The sequence below is a fragment of the Saimiri boliviensis genome, chromosome 5 (assembly GCF_048565385.1).
Source record: "Saimiri boliviensis isolate mSaiBol1 chromosome 5, mSaiBol1.pri, whole genome shotgun sequence".
NCBI classification, from domain to species: domain Eukaryota; kingdom Metazoa; phylum Chordata; class Mammalia; order Primates; family Cebidae; genus Saimiri; species Saimiri boliviensis.
In genome coordinates this window covers 90,457,401-90,477,190 of record NC_133453.1, presented here as the reverse complement: position 1 = coordinate 90,477,190, position 19,790 = coordinate 90,457,401, and the positions used below count along the sequence as shown (strand labels likewise).

The window sequence follows — 19,790 nt, the reverse complement described above, 5'->3', positions numbered from 1 at the left end:
GGAAGGCCAAATCTGTTTCCACTGTGTCTGTGGTCAAATTTCTCTATGGCAGAGGCTGCTGTGCTAAACGACCTTCTGCAGGTTGTCTACACCTGAGTGCACACGTGGAGTTAGGTATAATATAATGTGTCCCCATCAAGCTGTTCTTGCAGGGATGGTGGTTGCAGTTCAGATGCATGCAAGGTGCTGGTATGTTAGTCAGAGCCATGTTAGGAATCCATATTGAAAAGGGCCTGCTGTGTAGTGATCATGTTGTCTAGCCACATTGAACGGTGCCTACTGGGTAAGTGATCATGTTGTGTATCCATATCTAGCTGGGCCTGCTGTGATAGTGATCACGTTGTGTGTAATTGCATGGCCACCCTGGGAATTTATTGCTATAGATCAGGCTAGAGGGCAGAAGAAAAGCCAATAATTGTGCTTTCTCTGGGCTGTTAGCTGTAGTATTGAGAGCGGGCATCAACTTCTAGGGTGGGAAACAAATCTTTGATTTGGGGATGAAAACAAAGTTGGTATTCTCAATTCTAACCATTTTGGGGTTATTCTCTCTTTTCTATTTCACGTAATGGCAAATTATTTGTAATTTGGGTAAGATGACTCTATTAAGTGATAAAATCAGTACACTTAAAGGCTACATTAACTTATAAGTCAGGTGTGGTGGCTTGTGCCTATAATCACAGCACTTTGGGAGGTTGAGGTGAGAGGACTGCTTGAGGCCAGAAGTTCAAGACCAGCCTAGGCCACATGGTGAGACCCCTGTCTCTACCAAAATAAATAAATAAATAAATAAAACCTATGAAGAAATTAGCTGTGTTTGGTGGTGAGCACCTGTAGTCCTAGCTATTCCGGAAGCTAAGGTCGGAGGATTGTTTGAACCCAGGAGGTCTAGGTCACAGTGAGCCATGATCATGCCACTGCACTCTAGCCCAGGTGACAGAGTAAGACCCTATCTCTAAAAATAAGTAAATAAATAAAATTAAATGAACATATGAAAAAATAAAGTTTATTCACGTAGAATGCCTTCAGAACTGTTCATAAATTCATAAAACTAACAGAGAATAAAATATCCTACCAGAGAACACAGAGACAAGCAGGATATTTATTATTCTTTTTTGGCTAATCTCTTGTTAAGAGAATTTTCTCACTTTTCAGGAGTCAGGAAAGGTTAGTAAAACCAAGGCTACCAGCCTTATATTCCAATATTTTTCTTCTTATTTAAATTATATCAATGGATAATAAAAAGGAGAGACAGTCAGTAAGTGATGGGCCTGGTTTAGTAAGCAAGCAAAATACACACATCCAGATCAGTCTGATCCTTCGAAGTAGAGAGTTGGGCAAACTTACTGCATTTTGGGAACTTTTCTTTTGTAGACTTTCAGAGTTAGTTTACAAATCATATAAGCAAACCAGTGTCATTATCTCCTTCATTACCAAAAAATAAAGAAAAAAAGAAGAGCATTTACTCTTCTTGTTCACTCAGATTTGACTATGAGAGTTGTTGACTGTTTATAAAACCAATGTAGATGTGTAGATGGGGACACATTCGGATAAATATAATCAGACAGATTTGTTGAAAACAATCAGACAAGCATTTTCAAACATCATTTGTAAATTCTTTTGGAAATAGTCCCAGTGTGTTATAGATGTAATATAACTACTCCTGCTGATATCCCTTGTGAACATGGTAGCCTTATTTTGCAGGTAAACATAAACTCAGACACAGCCAGCCCATGAATTATAGAAGGATTTTTCATAGGTAAGTAGCCTAGCTCTTTCTGATTTTGAATAGGAGCTAACCATGCTGCTGTTCAGACAGAAACTGGGACTTTTAAAATTATCTTTAGAATTTCATAAATTAGGAGGATAGAGGGAAGAAAGATGGAGAAGGAGAGAGGATAAGAGGGAAGGAGGAAGAAAAAGCAGAATCCTTCCCCTCAAATCCAGTTTTAAGGTCATGTGATTCATCTCATTATAGTTATTGAAGAGAACTTTTGGACAATGAGAAACAAATCTGACTTTTCAGAGTCTGATTAAGTATTTAGATATAAAAGTGCCTCTCCAACAAAGATATGATCTTCCCATTTTGAAGGCCCTAATATCACCTTTTTGGCAGGGCCCTATAGCCATGATGATTTTAATAATAGTTCCACTCTGTTCTTGCGTGGTTGATAAGCCCCAACCAAGGCTATGGAATGAAGTGTCAACTGGGAGTGTGGAGGTGTGGTAGGGTGTCTGTTCAGTTTACTCTAGTTTCAATGAATTTAAAATGAACCATAAATTGGAGTAGAAACTCAAGGTTTCATTGTTTATATGTGCTACAGTTCTAATGTTATGTAATTTTAATCACTTCAAGCCATGTAAATAAAAAAGCTGATGGGAGGGAATAGAATCAGTAGCTTTAATGTTGTTTGGCGCTGCGTGCTTGGCACTGTGTTAGCCAATTTACAGCATGTTATTTCGTCTACTTCTCATAAGAAGCCTGTGAGATAGGCATATTATACCCATTTCACAAAGTCACAGAGGTTCACAGACGTGAAGCAATTTAACAAGGGTGATAGAATACAGGAAGACCAGCTCTGTCTCTCTCCAAAGCCCAAGCAGGCTCTATTATCAGATTGTAATTCTTTAAAATGAGTTTTTAAAACCATCGATCTAGAATAATAGAGAGGTTTATAAAGTGAAAAGTAAGTATTTCTCTTTACCATCATCCTTTCCCTGCAATCTCATTTCTCTTACTAAGGGGAATATTTTGGTAAAATATTCCAGAATTATCTCCATACCTAAAATAGGTTTCAAATGTTGTTGTCTTTGTTAGTCACTCGGGCACATTTTAAATGACTGGCGTCACTTCACACATGGGCTGACTTATGATATTTAAGCCATTTAATTCCCATGAAATAGAGAAGTTTAGGAGAAAAGACCATAAAAGTAGGGCCTTCAAGCACCAACCTCCAGATCAAGCTATAACCACCTTCAAACTTAGCAGAAGGCATCAATGTGGTGGTAAAAATTGGTTCTCAAACTGACATCCACTTCTGGAGTCCCTTTGCCCATGAAAATCCCCCAAGATATACCTAAAATTGTAGGTCTGGGTTATTGGTAGGTATGGGCCAATGTACCAGGTCTGGACAGGAATGCACAGTGCTACAAGAACTGCTGGACTGGGTAAGTGTGAAAGATGGGGACTTGGTACGTAAGTGTCCCCTGTATGGCTAAGAGGACCTAATGTTCTCCTTTAACAGAGGATAGGAGGGCACTCCGAAACTCAGTTTCCTTCAAAACCAGCCTTACACAGTCTACTGGGCTACAAAAGCTGCCCATGAGAAGCAGCAGTTAGAGATGGGGCAGCTCTCTTTCTAAGTTAGTAAAGGTACAACATAAGCACTGGAAGCAGAGTCCACAGCTAGAAAACAAAGCTGGCAAACAACAGCTATACCAACTAGCGGACAACCTTCACACAGATACAGTGTGCAAGAACCACCTTTCCCCACCTCCCGCCCCCTGATGCCATCTAACCTGAGGTAGCAATGCACACTTTGTTTATGCAAAGGTCAAATTACTGGCTTTGCCAGTGGATATACCTTAGCTCACTGCAAGAGCAGGAGGGACTATTCTGTTCTATTCTGGTTCTTGTTAAGCTTCTTTTTTTCCAGAAAATACTCTCCACAGCACGGTCATTTAAGGCATATGGGCCTGCCCTTAATTGGGCATTTAGAAGAGCTATACTTCAGGCAATTGTAATAGAGCACAATTTTGAGCTCTCTGCAGCACAGTTTATCAGAAGACAGTTGAGAGAAAAACAATCTTCAGGCAGGATTGCCTGGGGGTCATAGTGTCCATTCAGACGCCCGGATCTGTATGGGGTGGGGCTCATGGCTTCAGACATCCAGCCCCATTCTAACCTCTGCCGAATTGCTTGTGCTGGATTGCATTATGCCGTCAGTGTATATGGAGGGTCACTGTAAGAAACAGCCCTTGGATGCCTCTTTTGTGTCTATTGTAAGAATTTGTTGAAATATCTGCTGTATCACCTAGTTGCTCTGTTTATAAAGACTCTTGGACATTGCAATGTAGAACAGGAATAACTGTAAATCTCCTGAGCAGTCGTTTTATCTAATGGACATTGTGAACTGTGAAGCTGACAAGGTTTCCTTAAATTCATGTTACTAGAAAATTTAGAGCCCAAATGCTATCCTAGCATATTTTAGCAACTCTCAAAAGCCACCTGAAATCTTTTCTGAAACAAGGTGAGAGGTGGGGGTGAGTCAGTAAATTTCTAGGTAATTAGTGTGTTTTATTTCAATGATCTCTGTTTCTTCCCCTGCCAAAGTCACTTTTAATAGCTGAGGAGAGACAAGTAAATTTGTCTTCTAATATGGAGAAAACAAAGTTGCTTTCTTTTCTACCTCTTAACAAGTCACTCTGGAATTTACAGGGCTCTCAATATGCTACTTATCAGAACCTTTTTCTTAGGAAACAGGTTATTTTGTTCTAGGGGACAACAAAGATAAGATCAGTAAGACATGGCTGTTACTAAATCAATTCACCAATTTTCTTCAATTCAGGACTCCAGCTGCACACTCCATTCACAAATCTGTGGTTATGAACATTTAGTCTTTTGTTGGCAGCAGAGATTTAAAAAATAGGTGAGAGAAACCACATTTAGACTAGCAACCCAGGTTTCCTAACAATGGACTCCTCTTAGCTAATACTTGGACCCCAGTGAGCTCAGTGCTCTGAGTCTGCTTGTTGTCTGAGATGGGCCAGCAAGCCAGTGAGACTAAACTGCCTTCACAGAGATAGAAACAATCTTCCAAGTTACCTTCCAGAGATGCTTGAGGAGAAAATGATGCACCAATGGAGACAGAAGCAGAGAAAAATATACATTTCAGGAGCCCCAAGCCAACAGTGGGTGTGTACTGGTAGCCCCCCAAAGCCCCAGATCTCCAGTCTAACACCCTTTTGAGAATAATATGAATCGTCCAGCTAGTTCCATGAATGTAACAGTGGCTTCAGCTGAGTGACAGCTGTGCTGAATTTAGAGCAGGTTTCCTCCAAGTGTGGAATTTCTCAAGGGCAAGGTAGCTGGACAGGAAAGGATCTTATTTTTTACCTCCCATGGCCTTGCTCCAACAATTGTATTTCTGTTTCAAACTCAGCCATTTTTAAAACCTCACCATCATGCACTTTTATTAAAATAATTATTTTACTTATTTTATTAAAATAAGTAGGCTCATATTCATCAGCTCAATGGAACCTAAAGCTTCTCAAAAATTCAAAGCCCAGGCCAGGCACAGTGGCTCACCTCTGTAATCCCACATTTTGGGGGGCCGAGGTGGATGAATCATGAGGTCAGGAGTTTGAGACCAGCCTGACCAACATGGTGAAATCCTGTCTCTACTAAAAATACAAAAATTAGCTGGGCGTGCCTGTAATCCCAGCTACTCAGGAGGCTAAGGCAGGAGAATTGCTTGAACCCAGGATGCTGAGGTTGTAGTAAGCCAAGATTGCGACACTGTACTCCAGCCTGGGTGACAGAGCGAGACTGTCTAAAAAACAAACAAACAAAAGTCCTGAAATTACATAGCTTGCTTGCTGTTTGGATACACATAACTGTCCAAGTCAGATTCATTAGCTTCGTCACAAGAGCTTTACTTATTTGTCTTATCCACATCCAAAAGCCTGAGTGAGCGGCATCAATCTATTCCAAATGTGGAGCACACTGAGTGTGTTTTTCGGTCAGGGGTGGGGCAACAAATGAGACAGGCTGTCAGTGTGATTCAAAATTGGGTGTTGTGGACCCTCCGGAGCTGTGTGTTTTCAAATCTGTTTCATTTTTTCTCTTAGATAACAAAATGCAGAGCTTTCAGGCTGATCATTTTGGAGTCTATTTGGATCCTTTGTGGAACTGGGAAGTAAATCGTCAGCTTATACACAAGGTGGCACCCTGTGATTCCAACCAGGTCTGAGAGGAGCGATGCTGCTAAGAGACTGAGCCACAGCCACCAATTTTTATTTACCATCTGCTAGTCCCACTGTGGCAAACGTAGAGGTAGAAGTAGATGTTTGGCAGGTCACCTCTCAGTGTAGTCTCTGTCCTTACATCTCAAAGATGCAGAGTTGCCTCAGAAAAGGGCACTGGAACCATGGAACTGATTCCAGTTGATTGTAATGAATGCAGACCCCACATTCAGATTACATATGAAAACAACGAAGCTTTATTAGTACTAGGCTCATTCCTGGGAACATAAGGGGGAGGGGTGGAGATGCAGTTCACATACCAACCCAATTAACTTTCAATTGGGTTTGCTGAAACCAGGAGCCAATTAGAAAGAACGTGACATTTACAAAACTCTGAAATAGTTGAATAGCAACTGTGTTTACTAGTTTTAAGATTCCTTTCAAAAAGTAATTTATCCATTATTTGGAAGCTGCCTGCCTTGATTATAGTACTGGGAAATGGAAACTGGAATGTAATTCCAGTTCTAACAGTTACTTGACATTTATTCCAATTTAGACTACATTTAGATAGTGATTTTATTGTGATATGGCTTTAAAACTGGTTTTAATTCTTCGGTGTTTATATATTATGCTCGCTGGGCTAAGTGCATGTCATTTGGAATTGGTGCAGAGCATATTTAAGTGGACTGATTTTCGAATGACTGTACTCAGCGCATTGTATGTGAAAATTAAAATTGGTGATTAGGCTGCACATCCATTTGAAGCAGGTCTTGATAAAAGTGTTTCATAATTTTTTATTTTATAAGAAGATTTTTCTGTTTTTAGCATTAACAATTATAGGAGTATTCAACAAATCAATCAGAAATAAACTTTATGAAAGGTAATACTTATATACAAATAAAAGTTACTTTCCAAATGTGAACAGAGGCATTCTGGTTTGGGCACTAAATTGGAAGCCAAGAAAATACAGGCTGTATCTCAGTTGAAAAGTGTATTGTGTTATTTGCCTCAAACCAGCTCTATAATCATTACCTACAGGGTGAGAAGAAAATGGAGATTTGGGGAAGAAATCTTTTACATGGTCAAAGTAAAAGAAGAACAAAGAAACAGCCACTACAGCAAAAATCCCTTCCTATAGTTAAATTCCAGGTTTCAAAAAGGTGTTTTTGAATTGCTGTAATTGGTTCTAAAATCTCTATGCCCAAAGGCAGGAGGCTGGAAACTGGGTGGACCACAGTAATAGCAAATATTGGCAGCAATAGCTAGGTCAGGTGACAGGCCAGTAAGGTATGTAAACTATAAGCTAGAGTGGCATGGGGTCAGTGTTAGCGAATTTCTTCATGGAATATCAGTCAACGAATATACCTTAGATGCCTGCCATACGTGAGGCAAGGAACTGGGGATACAGGGATTGACAGATGGATATTGTGCCTGCCCTCCTTGAGTCTACCACAATTTTAGGCTCTGGGTGATGCACTCTCTTGGCCGTTGGTTGGAAGGTCTTAGTCATCAGCTTTGGATTAGCAGCTTTAAAATGCTGACTGGTCAATAAGCTGAAAAGCTTGGATAGCAGGGTAGCACCACTGAGAAAACAAGGGTTTTGAAGTCAGGTCAGACCTGAATTTGAGCTCAGTTCTGTGAGTTAGAATTGAAATTTGGCAAATTATGTGACACTCAGTTTTCTTATTGGTAAAATTATATTTTTTCATACAGTTATAACAAGAAGTGGAATTCAGTTAGTTGAGATAATGTCTGTAACATGCTACTACAATGGCTGGCATATTATACATACTCAACCTTTCCTTTTCTGAGAGAGAGTAACAGTGAAACAAACATAGACTACAAGAAAGCTATCCTTCCTGAACCTGAGGAGGGCTGGGCATCCAGATGAAAGCTCTGGATGACTCATTTCTTCAACTATTTCTTTTTTCTTTCCTTTCAGGCTTGAACCCGGTGCTGACCCTCTCCCAAGAACTCCTTGTTTTCCTTGCAGAGAACTGGAACTGTTCCAGAGGTAGCACTTAGAGCAGGACATGCCCATAAGCTTGAGGAAGGCACTGCTTACAAGAAATGAGTCACAGCATCGCCATTGTTTCCAACAACAGAGTATATGAAAAACACTCAAGCTGCACTAAACAATACTCCGAGTTTTGCTGGGACAGACTGGTTAGACTATTTGGACACTACCATGAAGACTGTGTCCACCATTCTGCCTTCAAAGGAGGAGACTGTAGAGAGAAAGGGGGAAGAGGAAGAGGAGGAAAAAGGAGGAGAGGAGGAAGTGGAGGAGGGTTAAAAGGACTTAACAGAGGAAGAGATACAGTTTTGATGTCACAGAAATGACAGTAGGAATCAATTTTTTTCACTGTTGGTCTTTAGGAAACCATCTGCCTTTCTCTGCGTTAGGCAGAGAATTGATCGATTATTAGAAAATGGTAAGATGTGTTAACTCTCTGTACGGATTTTGTGAAAAATGTGTAATGCTCAAAGACTAACCAAGAGACTCTTGGCTAAACCAGGTGGATGTCAACAAGAGTTAGTACTTATTTGAGTCACCTTGATTTTCCCTTCTCCTGAGAACTTTCTCTAACCAGTTTAGGCTGCAGTCATGCCTCCTTTCTCTCAACTCTCACAATTATTGCCTACGTCTCGTTTGGTAATTAATCATGTCCTACTTACTGCCTGTGTCACCTCTTGTATTATTTTCTTCAAATATTTACACTTTTTTTTTTTCGGTTGCCATTTATCTTTCCAGCTGCCATTTTCTTCAGCTATTTACGTCTCTTACTGTTATTCATCTTTCCAACCATCCTGGCATCCCATTAATGTGAAAGGTCTCTGAGACAGGAACCTTTTCTCAGACGTCTACAGCACCCCACATTTGACACACATCTGCTACTTTGCAAATGTGTGCTGCCTTTGGTTAAATTTTTAGAAGCTGAACTTTTAGGTACGCTACTATTTTTTGAACTCAGAGAAATACCTATCATCCACTAAACAGCTGTACCGAAGTTTGGGTGACAGGTTCAAGTTCACTTGTTGCTTGTGGCAGCCTCAGACCATGAACTCTCCCTGCTGCCCTGAGCATCCACCCCGCGAAGGCGAGGACGAGCGCGCCGCCGCACCTTGGAGAGCTCTCTCGGACAGGTACGGAGGCGAGGGCGGGGGAGAGGGCTGGCCTCCGCGGCGCGGCGCCCCTCCGACCGGACTGCCGGGAGGGACCTCTCGCACCTCTCGGGGAAGCGCGCCTCGGAGGATGCGAATAATTAGCCTGCGCTCGGGGCGCCCTGGGCATAAGCGCTGTCCGAGTCCAGGCTTGGGTGGTGGCTGGTGGGTCCGGGTCGACACCTTCCCTTTCCGCTCCCGGGCTTCAGCACACGCGCGCTGCTCGACGCGGCGGTCTCTGCCCGGCGCCTTCCTCCGGGAGAGGGGAGACCGGGCGGCGCAGGCAGAGGCGCACGCTACGGGGCGCGGGCGAACTTGCGCACCTGGCACCTGCCACACAGCGAGAGCACCGGCCGGCGAGCGGAGGGGCGCCGCCGCCGCCCTCTCTTCCCCGGAGCAGACCGAGACCGAGCACGCTCCCGCGGGCCGGCAGCGCCGCGGAGAGAGTGGGTGGGCAGGCGAGGGAGGGGAAGGGAGAGGAAGGAGGGAGGGAGGGAGGGAGGAAGGGAGGGAGAGGGCGAAGCGCGTTCCCGCGGCGGGGGCGCGCTCTCGCGCGGGCTGCCGGGATCGCTCGCCGCCGCTGTGGTAATGTCCGCCATGTTGGCCATGGCGCAGGGAGCGGATCGGGCGGGCGAGCGGCGGATCTAGTGTGTGGAAGCGGCCGCGGGCGGCGGGGGGCTGTTTTCGGGCGGGGTGGGCGCCCATGCTGTGGCCGGGGGCAGTGAGGAGGAGGAGGAGCGGGCCGGCCGCGCTGCACTGAGGAAGGAGGTGGAGGAGGCGGCGGGAGTCCTCCCCCCCTCCCCGCCCGCCCCGCCGCCGCCGCCCGGGCTGTTCCTGTAAGGCGGGGAGACAATGAGTAAACTCTCCTTCCGAGCGCGGGCGCTGGACGCCGCCAAACCGCTGCCTATCTACCGCGGCAAGGACATGCCTGATCTCAACGACTGCGTCTCCATCAACCGGGCCGTGCCCCAGATGCCCACCGGGATGGAGAAGGAGGAGGAATCGGTAGGGACTCGAGTGTTTATTACCCCCCCTTCCCTCCTCCCCCCTCCCCTTTGTCAGTCGGGCTTCGCCATTCACAGAGCGCTTTACGCTCGCTGGAGGGCGCCGCTGCCGCTCCAACGCATGGGACTCTACGCCGGCGGAGTAGCGTAAACCCTCTCGGCCAGCGTAGCGCCCGCCCGCGGCCGCCATGTTGTTGCGTCCCAGTGTTGTGATTAGCTCGCAGCGCTGCTTACGCTGCCGTAAGGGGGCCTTGCCGTAAGCGGCGGCCGGGAATGGCGCAAGGGGATGCGCTGGCCGCAGTTGGCGTACGGTCTCTGTTTACCTTCCCACCTTCCTTCCCCAGGCGCGGGGTTAATTAATGGCGGGGTATTATTTGGCTGGGCAAGATTCTTATTTTTTCCACTTTTAAATTTGGTTTTGTATTGGGTTCTCTTTGAAATGGCTGTGGAAAGTAAGGCGCTTTCAAAACATCTTCCTCCCAGCAATGTAATCATCCTGGCTCCCTCGCCAGCGACAGTGCAGCGGGATGAGCCGGTGTAGCACTGCGGCGGGGTAGGGCAGGGGCCGCGACTACCGAGCGGGGCGTAGTATCCGAGAGCCGCCCGCCGGCCCGTTCAGCCGAGCCGGGCTCGGAGCGGACGGGCTCTGCCTGCTCCGCCGGGACCGCTGCGCTCGGTGCGCAGCGTTAGAGAGGAGCGGAGGATGCTCCGGAGCTGGCCGCCGGCGCAACGGTGTCCTCGAGAATTGTCATTACGGGGTGGTCCCTAGAAGTTGAGGACCTAGTGCGTCTAAATTGGCAGTTGTAATTTTGGTAATACGGCATCTTTTGATAAAACTGCTGCTTTTGCTCCGATGGGTTAGATTTTACATACAGTTGAATTTCATCTGTATTGACAAAAGTGTTTATGACTCGAGTGGTGTTACTTGTGTGCGAAGTTCATAGTAACTGCACCCTCAAGAATTTCTTCAATGAACCTACAGTCCCGCCTTATTGTCAACCTCGAGTGTGTGTGGATTGGTTCTCTTGCTTCTGTGACTGTCAAAAGGAAGCGTTAGGTTTCCGTGATTGGTTTTCTCTTTTGACTATTAATATTGCAGGAAATGCTTTTATGCCTTTGATTGGCTGGTAGTGTTCTGACCTCATTATATTACCCTGTTATTACTACTTTCTGCTCTTAATTAACACATTCCTCTTTGGTGTGTGATTATTTGAAAGTCTTACAATTTCTGTAACAAATGAATATGGCCGTAGCATCAGGATGAACTTAACTGTATGTATACACATACATATATAACATATACGCATACATACGTGTGTGTATATATATTACATAATATATAATCAAAACCCAGCATTTATTCCTAAGGTTTGGAGCTGTGAGAACTTTTTCCTATGTGAGAACTTCTTTTTTAAATAAAATTTGTTTCTAACATGACTCAGTTTTCCATGGAAAGGAAAATTAAGGTAAAATTATGTACAATAATTAATTCATCGAACTCTAATAAGCACAACTTTGGAAATTTTTGCTATTTTATGGGTCTTGCCCTGAAAGAAAGATGGCCTTAAAAGTACCAGTATTGTGTGTAATTACTTGGATCCTATTATTTTAGAACTTGAGTCAAGAAATCTTCCAGAATGAACAGTTAACTCCGGAGGATATGTTACTTTTTGCAATCAGCAACATAAATGGTCCTTAGCATTTTATCTTAATTTAGTAAGATAACGTACAGAGTAATTTTTTCATGCTTTATTAAAAATAAAAGTGCTTGTGTTGCAATTTTTTGTTTGTTTTTTGAGATACATCGTCCTTAGTATTTTAACTTAATTTAGTAAGATAACAGAGTAATTTTTTCATGCTTTATTAAAACTAAAGTGCTTCACTTGTGTTGCAGTTTTTTTGTTTGTTTTTTGAGATGGAATTTCGCTCTTGTGGTCCCGGCTGGACTGTAGTGGCGAGATACTGGCTCACTGCAACCTCCACCTCCTGGATTCTAGCAATTCTCCTGTCCTGCCTCAGCCTCTCGAGTAGCTGGGATTGCAGGCGCCTGCCACCTCGCCCATCTGATTTTTGTATTTTTAGTGGAGTCAGGGTTTCACCATATTGGCCAGGCTGGTCTCAAACTCCTGACCTCAGGTGATCCACTTGCCTCGACCTCCAAAGTGCTGGGATTACAGGTGTGAGCCACTGTGCATGGCCACGCTTTGCAATTGTATATTGACTCTTTTAGAAAAAATTATTTTCAAACTAGAGCATGAGTGCTAAAGTTGGATACTTTTCAGTAGCCTACCTCAATTGCCCAATTTTAAGGAAGAAGAAATACAAATTTTGCCAGAACTAGAGTTGAAACCCAGAATTTGTGATTCTTTGTCTTGTCCTTTCTGTCTCTTTAATAAAGGCTAAAAGTGGAGATTCTTAAAATCAAAACTAAACAAACCTTAACAGTTAAGATATATATTCTGAAGTCTTTTGCTTCCCAGAGTGTCCAATTGGGGTGTTAGTTTTCCTCTCTCTTTTCTTTTTTTCATTCATTCTTTCTTTCGTATGAATGTCAGACGTGCTTTCATGAGTGACAGCAGATTCATTTCTCTGGTCTTATTTACAGGAGTTCTGTTACTAAACAGAATTATGTATTTATAAAAATGGTTCTGCCTTGATAAATATTTCTTAGCAGTAAAATGTCATACATTTCACAAATGTTTTGTGTTTCACTTGAATTATATTTTAAGTAACTTAAAATATCTAGATGTCCTTAACTCCTTATCTTTGTAAGATTTTTTCTTTTAAGTTAATAGGCTTGTAACCAACAAACCTTGGCTTATGGATTCATAATTGTTGCTGGGTGTCTCTGAACTGTGCTGTCCTGCTTGATTGGCTAAATCTTTTGACTTCCATTTTGAAGTCTTCACGGATGGCTTTTTCCCACTCGCCCTCTACTTCCACCCACCCTTAAAATTAAGGCCTGTCTCCTCTGTGTAACAATTTTGAGTTACATTTTGACTGAGTTACATTCTGACAATGCCTGGATGAGGTGATTCAGGTGTTTGTGGGCATTGGTAACATTCTATTATTGATAACCATGTCATACTGATAGTTTTTTCTTTTCTTTTGGACATGCAAGCATCTTTTACTTCTTTTCTTCCCTATCCTTATTATCATTGTCCTTTGCAAAGAGCTGCCAGTTGGGGTCCTCCTTTAACTTTGTCTTTTGGTCTAGGTCAAGTACTGTATGCTTATGTTTATTTAGAATTTAGACCAGGAAAATTAGGCAGTCAGCAGTTCTGCCACCTCCCCATGAGTGTTGTATAGTGGTAGTTGATGTTTTTACTAATACCTACTATTTATTGAGTACTTCATATATCCCAGATACTGTGTTAAGGGCTTTACATATATTATTTCATTTAATCCATTTTAAAAAACTTTCTTGAGGTATAATTTACATACAATAAATGTACCTACGTACACTGTAGAGTTTGATGGATTTTGACAAATGTATACATGCGTGAAAACAAGATATAGAACATTTCCAACATTGGAAAAATTCCGTTGTGCTCATTTGCAACCAATCCCTCTCCACAGCTATTTCCAAGCAACTGTTGATTTGTTTTTTGTTTTTTACTGTGGATTTGTTTGCCTTTTCTAGAATTTCATATAAATTGAATTATACCTACTTTTTTGTTTCTAGCTTTCTTTGTTCAGCCCGATGCATTTAAGATTCATCCTTATCAGTCTGTTCCTTTGTATTGCTCAGTAGTAGTCCAGTGAATTTGTTATGCTGTCTTTATGTATTTCTCTGATTTTTGAGTTGTTTCCAGTTTTTAGTTATCATTTAATTCTGGTAACAGCCCTTTGTGGTATTACCATTTCTGTTTTGTAGAGAAAAAACCTGAAAGGTCTTCCTGCCTGTGGTGGCTGGAATTCAGACCCTTGACATTGGTGTCACAGAAGCATATACTCATAGTAACCCTCCTGCCTCTTCAGGGTTCTTACAGAACCCAGAGTTATCATTTGAACTGTGATTAAGTTCAGTATAGTTTTTGTAAATAATATTTTACTTTTTATAATTTTGGAAAACTTGATGTCAATTTGGTTAAATTGTTATAAATTATTAAGAAGCTAGTTTTTTATCACTTAATTTGGTCTTTTTCTCTTGGCTTTTCAGATTCTCTTTCTTTATTCTCAGCAATTTGTTAACTTTGCTTTCCCCTGTATTGGCACCATTACATTTATCCCAGTGTTTATGTTATCTTAAGCATATAAGAAATTTGTGGGAAACTGTCTCATTTTATTGTTTAGATTTTTCTTCTGCTAGAATGTAATGACCCTAAGGGCAAAAATCTTTCCTTGTTTTGTTCATTAATACATTCCAAGTGCCTGGAACTGTGGCTGGCATATAATACATGCTTGAAAATGTTTGTTGAGTGTTGAATGGCCTTCTAGTTCTTTTTATATTCCAAAAGCTATGTTTTGTCTTTTCTTCCCCCCCCCCCCCAAAATATCTATCTGTATGTAAAATTTATTAGCAGAATTTGATAAATTCTTCTTCCAGGAATTCTTTTTGGTTGCTTTCTTTGGTACCATGTATTCCTAAATATTATATCCTCTTTTCCTCTTGAGTCAGAGGCCTCTTTAAATATAGACTCTTTTCACACGTGGATATAGTTGCAATGCAAATCTTTATCTTGTTTTAAGTAACTCTCATAGGCATATGTAGATTTGTGTGAGATACATTTTCATACCAGAATGTACCAGTCTACATGAATCATGTGATTCACCTTATTTTTAAAGAAGATCATGACTAATTTGAATTGCCATATCTCCTCTCATATGTTGTCTCATTTTTGCCATGATGTTAATATTTTAAGTGATATTTTGAATGATAGGGTGGGAATTTAATCAGTCTTGATATATTTTCAAAATTACTATTGGCACTAATATATTTCATGTTTTATAAAGGAGCGGATATAAAATGCAGTTTTGTAAATTTACACTGTAAAAACCTCAGTGTTTCTTCTTTTAACAAAAGCAAAGGACATCCCAGGCATTATCTAAATGCCAGTTGCTATCTAAATAAGATATTGGGAAACTCAAGTGTTTGTATAGCCAAAGTATGTGTAAGTCTGTGTGCTGAAATGTTGTTAGGAGTCAGAGAAGATGCAGACTTTGATTTCATGGCACCTCAGTGATCCATTAAGGCCCAAAACATGTATCTGGAAAGTTAGCAAAAACTGCAGCATTACGTCAACCTGACAGACATCAAAAAAGCATGAGAGAAAGTTAAATGTTAGTGTAGTTGAGTGGTGTGAGGAGATTGACTGCATGCTATATAGAAGTCGTCTTGGAGAGAGATGTAACAATTTGGTCTTTCAGGTTTGGTTGCACGGTGTATGTTGAAGCAAATATTTGAGCATAGGACTATCTAAAGCAAGTTCTAAGGATGCTGAGTAGACCACAGGAAGATTCTTCCATGTTAGATGTTTTCTGTCAATCATTACCTATTCTTCTTCCTGCTAATAGAAACTTCAGGAGGAGAGCACTCCAGTGTTGCTGACCATATCATTCTCCTGTTTTTGTTCAGACATGCAGACATGTTTTACTACTGTCTTCCTCTTCCTTTTATCCCTGTTATATCTTCAGCACTAGAAACTGTTTAAAACATAGAAGCACTCAGTAAATATTTGGTGAATGAAGGAGCAAAAATAGGGGTGGAGATTAGGTTGGAAACAAGGTAGAATTATACTAAATTATAGATAGTTTTGAATGTTAGGCCTAGGAGTTTGTAGGGTGGTATAGAAGAAACACCACTGAGGTCTGATTTTTTGTTTCTGGTTCTGGTTGTTGTGGATTAACCCGTTTATGCCTAAATAGATTAAATGGCCATGTAATTTGGGAAATTGCTTAGCTTTTCTTAAGCCTCCGGTTGTCATCACTGCCATCACAGCTAACATTTGAGTGTGTGTTGTTGAGTGTGTTGAGCATGTGCCAGGCACTTTGTAGATCAGGCGTCCCCAAACTTTTTACACAGGGGGCCAGTTCACTGTCCTTCAGACCGTTGGAAGGCCGCCACATACTGTGCTCCTCTCACTGACCACCAATGAAAGAGGTGCCCCTTCCTGAAGTGAGGCGGGGGGCCGGATAAATGGCCTCAGGGGGTCGCATGTGGCCCACGGGCCGGCCGTAGTTTGGGGACGCCTGTTGTAGATGGTTTGGAGCTGACTATAACAGTAGGACATATAGGTGTTATTATGACTTCTTTTTCAGAAGAAGAAACTGAAACTTTAGAAATTAAGTAACTTGCCTAAGGTCATTCATCTAAAAAAGAACATGCTAGAGCCAGAATTTGAACTCAGGCTGATTGACTCTGGGGCTCTTGGCTTCACTGTTATACTGCTTCATCTGTAAAATGAATGGGTTGAGAACTAGATGATATCTAAGGTCCTTTATAGCTTTACTGTCCTATCATTTATTGTCCCGTTAAAAGTTCAAAATTCCAGATTCTTGAGATAGAGAGTATTGTTGGTCTGGTTTGCATTAATCAAACCATTCAAAGAACAGGGGAAGTTAGTGTACCTGTATTGGTTAAGTGTTACCCTCCCAGCCAGGGAACTTCCCTGAGAGATGGTCTACTGGTGAGTATATAGCATGATCAAAAGTTAGGAAGTTAAATTGTTAAATCATTTTAATCCATGGTTTGTCCCAAGGTGAACTTGCATACTTACTATGTTTTTACAAATCATAAATTTGTAACATGTTTTAATGAGCTTAGAATATTTTGTATATATTATGTTTTAAATGAAATTTGAATTAAAGACTGTAAAAGAAGTCTCCAGTGTCCTTTTTAAAGAAAGCAAACTCTTCACACTTACTAATTTTCAAAGTTGTAAGGGATGAATTTTGTGTGACCTTGTAGAAATTATTTAACCTTCCTGGCCCTTAGTTTTCTCATTTGTGAAATAGAATTGGAGTGAGTGACCTTTAAGTTACCTTTGGCTCTAAAAATTGTTTGCACCTCTATGTATTGGCATATTGTCCAGAATTATAGTTTGATAAACTAACAAATGTGACATTAAATATTAGGAAAATACTAATGCGTAAAGTTTAACTCTTTAACACTACTGAGATGCTGTCAGTTTAGCTTGTAGTTCTTTCTTTTATGAAGATCAATTATACTCACCCACTATCTACTGTTAATTTTCCTAGAGCTCAGTAGAGCAATCCATTCTGTGTATGTTTTAGTTACGATCATTTCCTTGCTTTCATGAAATTTTCTTCACTATGTTTACTAGTCTTACTCATTGCTGTAAGTATTCTGAAGTTCAGTAGTACCTTTAGTCCTTACCACTAGAGTTTAATTTTATAGTATCATTTTTCTCACTTGAGTGTGTGTGTAAGGGTGTGTGTGTGTGTGAATTTTATATATGTATGAGGAAGTGAGAGTGCGTGCATGAGAGTAGCTTATTTCCCCAACTAGACTAAACGTCTTAAGGAACGTATAATGTCTGTTTTATTCAGTACTTAAGACCAGCAGGGTAGCAATGTAGGCACTTCTGTCACTTTCTATCTTAAGTGATAAAACATTTGTAATACAGGCACTTAGCATGATGCAGGTCACTTGGATTGAGTTTGGTTGTATCGGTAAACAACGCAGCTCTGCATCTTCATTTGGTTTTAAGTAGAGTTGAAGTAGAAAAACAGTAATGGATGCGTAGGGACAGCATGAGGAGGAAAGGCTGATAGGAATAAGCCACGATGGAGAACAATGTAGATGGCATTGGTCTATCATGATTATTTGATTTTAACATGAAGTTGATCTTTGATTATTTGCCTTGTCTATACTATTTTAATGGGACAGAACTTCAAATTTACATATTTTATTACTCAGGACTGCTTCTTACAGAATTAACACTGTGCAGGAAGATGCCAGTCCCTTCCAGTTTCTCCTCAAGACCATTTCATTGTATCTGTCTGATTTTAGGTTTTTTGTTTAACTGTCAGCTGCTGTTGCTGTAAAGTCAGAAGAATGCAGAGTGGAGAGTCAGCTTATCTGCTACATCTCTAACTCCTCTTTGCTTCCCAGCTTGCTTTTTTTTTTTTTTTTTTTTTTTTTTAAATATTCGGCCAAGGTCCTGAGACTGTTGGTTGGGGAGTCAACAAGCAGCACTCAGTTTTGCTGCTAATTCATTGAAGTTGTTGGAACTTGGAAATTGTGAGTTAGGTTCCAATCCTGGCCTATGCCACTTTCCTTATGGGCAAAGTAAATTACTTAACTTCATTGAGCTCCATTTCCTTATTTGTTCAATAAAATATCTGAAAAGTTAGTTTTAAAAGATGACATTTTTTTTTTTCGAGACAAAGTCTTGCTCTATCTCCCAGGCTGGAGTACAATGGTGTCGTCTTGGCTCACTGCAACCTCTGCCTTCCAGGTTCAAGTGATTCTCCTGCCTCAGCCTCCTGAGTAGCTGGGGCTAAAGGCATGAGCCACTACGCTTGGCTAATTTTTGTATTTTTAGTAGAGCTGGGGTTTCACCATGTTGGCCAGGCTGATCTCGAGCTCCTGACCTCATGATCTACTCGCCTTGGCTTCCCAAAGTGCTGTGATTATAGGCATGAGCTACCACTCCTGGCCAAGATTACTTTTTTTTTTTTTTTAAACTTGTCTGTGTCTCATAGGCAACACCCATTTTTTGATAACAGTTTTTGCTTATATAGTATAACAAATGTGGAGGTTGATGAAAGAGTAAAATTTAAGAGTATTCCCAGACATTGTTCTGTGATAGCGTTTCACGTTTTTTCTCATGCCAGTTAAACATTTTTACAGCTTTAGGCTAGATGTTTGAGATCAGCCTGGGCAACATAGTTAAGACTTCATGTCCACAAAAAATAAAAAAATTTGCTGGGTGGAGTGGCATGTACCTGTAGTCTCAGCTACTTCGGAGGCTGAAACTGGAGGATTGCTTGAGCCTGGGAATTCAAGGCTGCAGTGATCTGTGATAGTGCCACTGCACTCCAGCCTGGGTGACAGAATGAGACTGAGACTCTGTCTCTTAAAAAAAAAAAAAAAAGAGGGCCGGGCACAGTGGCTCACACCTGTAATCCCAGCACTTTGGGAGGCTGAGGTGGGCGGATCATGAGGTCAGGAGATCAAGACGATCCTGGCCAACATGGTGAAACCTCATCTCTACTAAAAATACAAAAATTAGCCAGGTGTGGTGGCACATGCCTGTGGTCCCAGCTACTTGGGAGGCTGAGGCTAAAGAATTGCTTGAACCCAGCAGGCGGAGGTTGCAGTGAGCCGGGATTGTGCCGCTGCACTACAGCCTGGTGACAGAGCAAGACTCTGTTTCCAAAAAAAAAAAAGAGTGCTTTCAAACATTAGCAAGTTAATATATCTATTTTACTCCTTCCTTTGCTTTCTGGCACAGCGGTTAACGATCAAATTCATTCTAAAAACTAAAGACCTTGAAAATGTGTTGCTAAGAGAACTAAATCTTCACTTAATCCTTAGAGTAATAATTGGACCCTGAATAATTAATAGTTAAATATTGTTTTTGTTTTTCAGAATGCATTTTTTTTTAGGTTAGATAATTAGTTATGGGGAAGATAAGTTTTATTGACGAAAATCTTTTCAGTGGGTGTTGCATACTAGAGAAGTGAAGAGAG

General features: G+C 41.4%; 1 protein-coding gene across 3 annotated transcripts in view; it reads left to right on the top strand.

Annotated features, from left to right (window-relative positions):
- EPC2 (enhancer of polycomb homolog 2) overlaps positions 1-19,790 on the top strand; it is a 232,707-nt gene that overhangs the window by 90,531 nt on the left and 122,386 nt on the right. For 2 of the 3 annotated variants that reach the window (XM_010330308.3, XM_003921987.4), the window contains exon 1: positions 9,697-10,131. In XM_010330308.3, coding sequence (XP_010328610.1) covers positions 9,979-10,131 — 153 coding nt within the window. In that variant the 5' untranslated portion in view covers positions 9,697-9,978. Of the gene's footprint in view, positions 1-7,903; positions 9,109-9,696; positions 10,132-19,790 lie in introns of those variants that run through there. The other variant, XM_010330319.2, reaches the window with a different exon arrangement.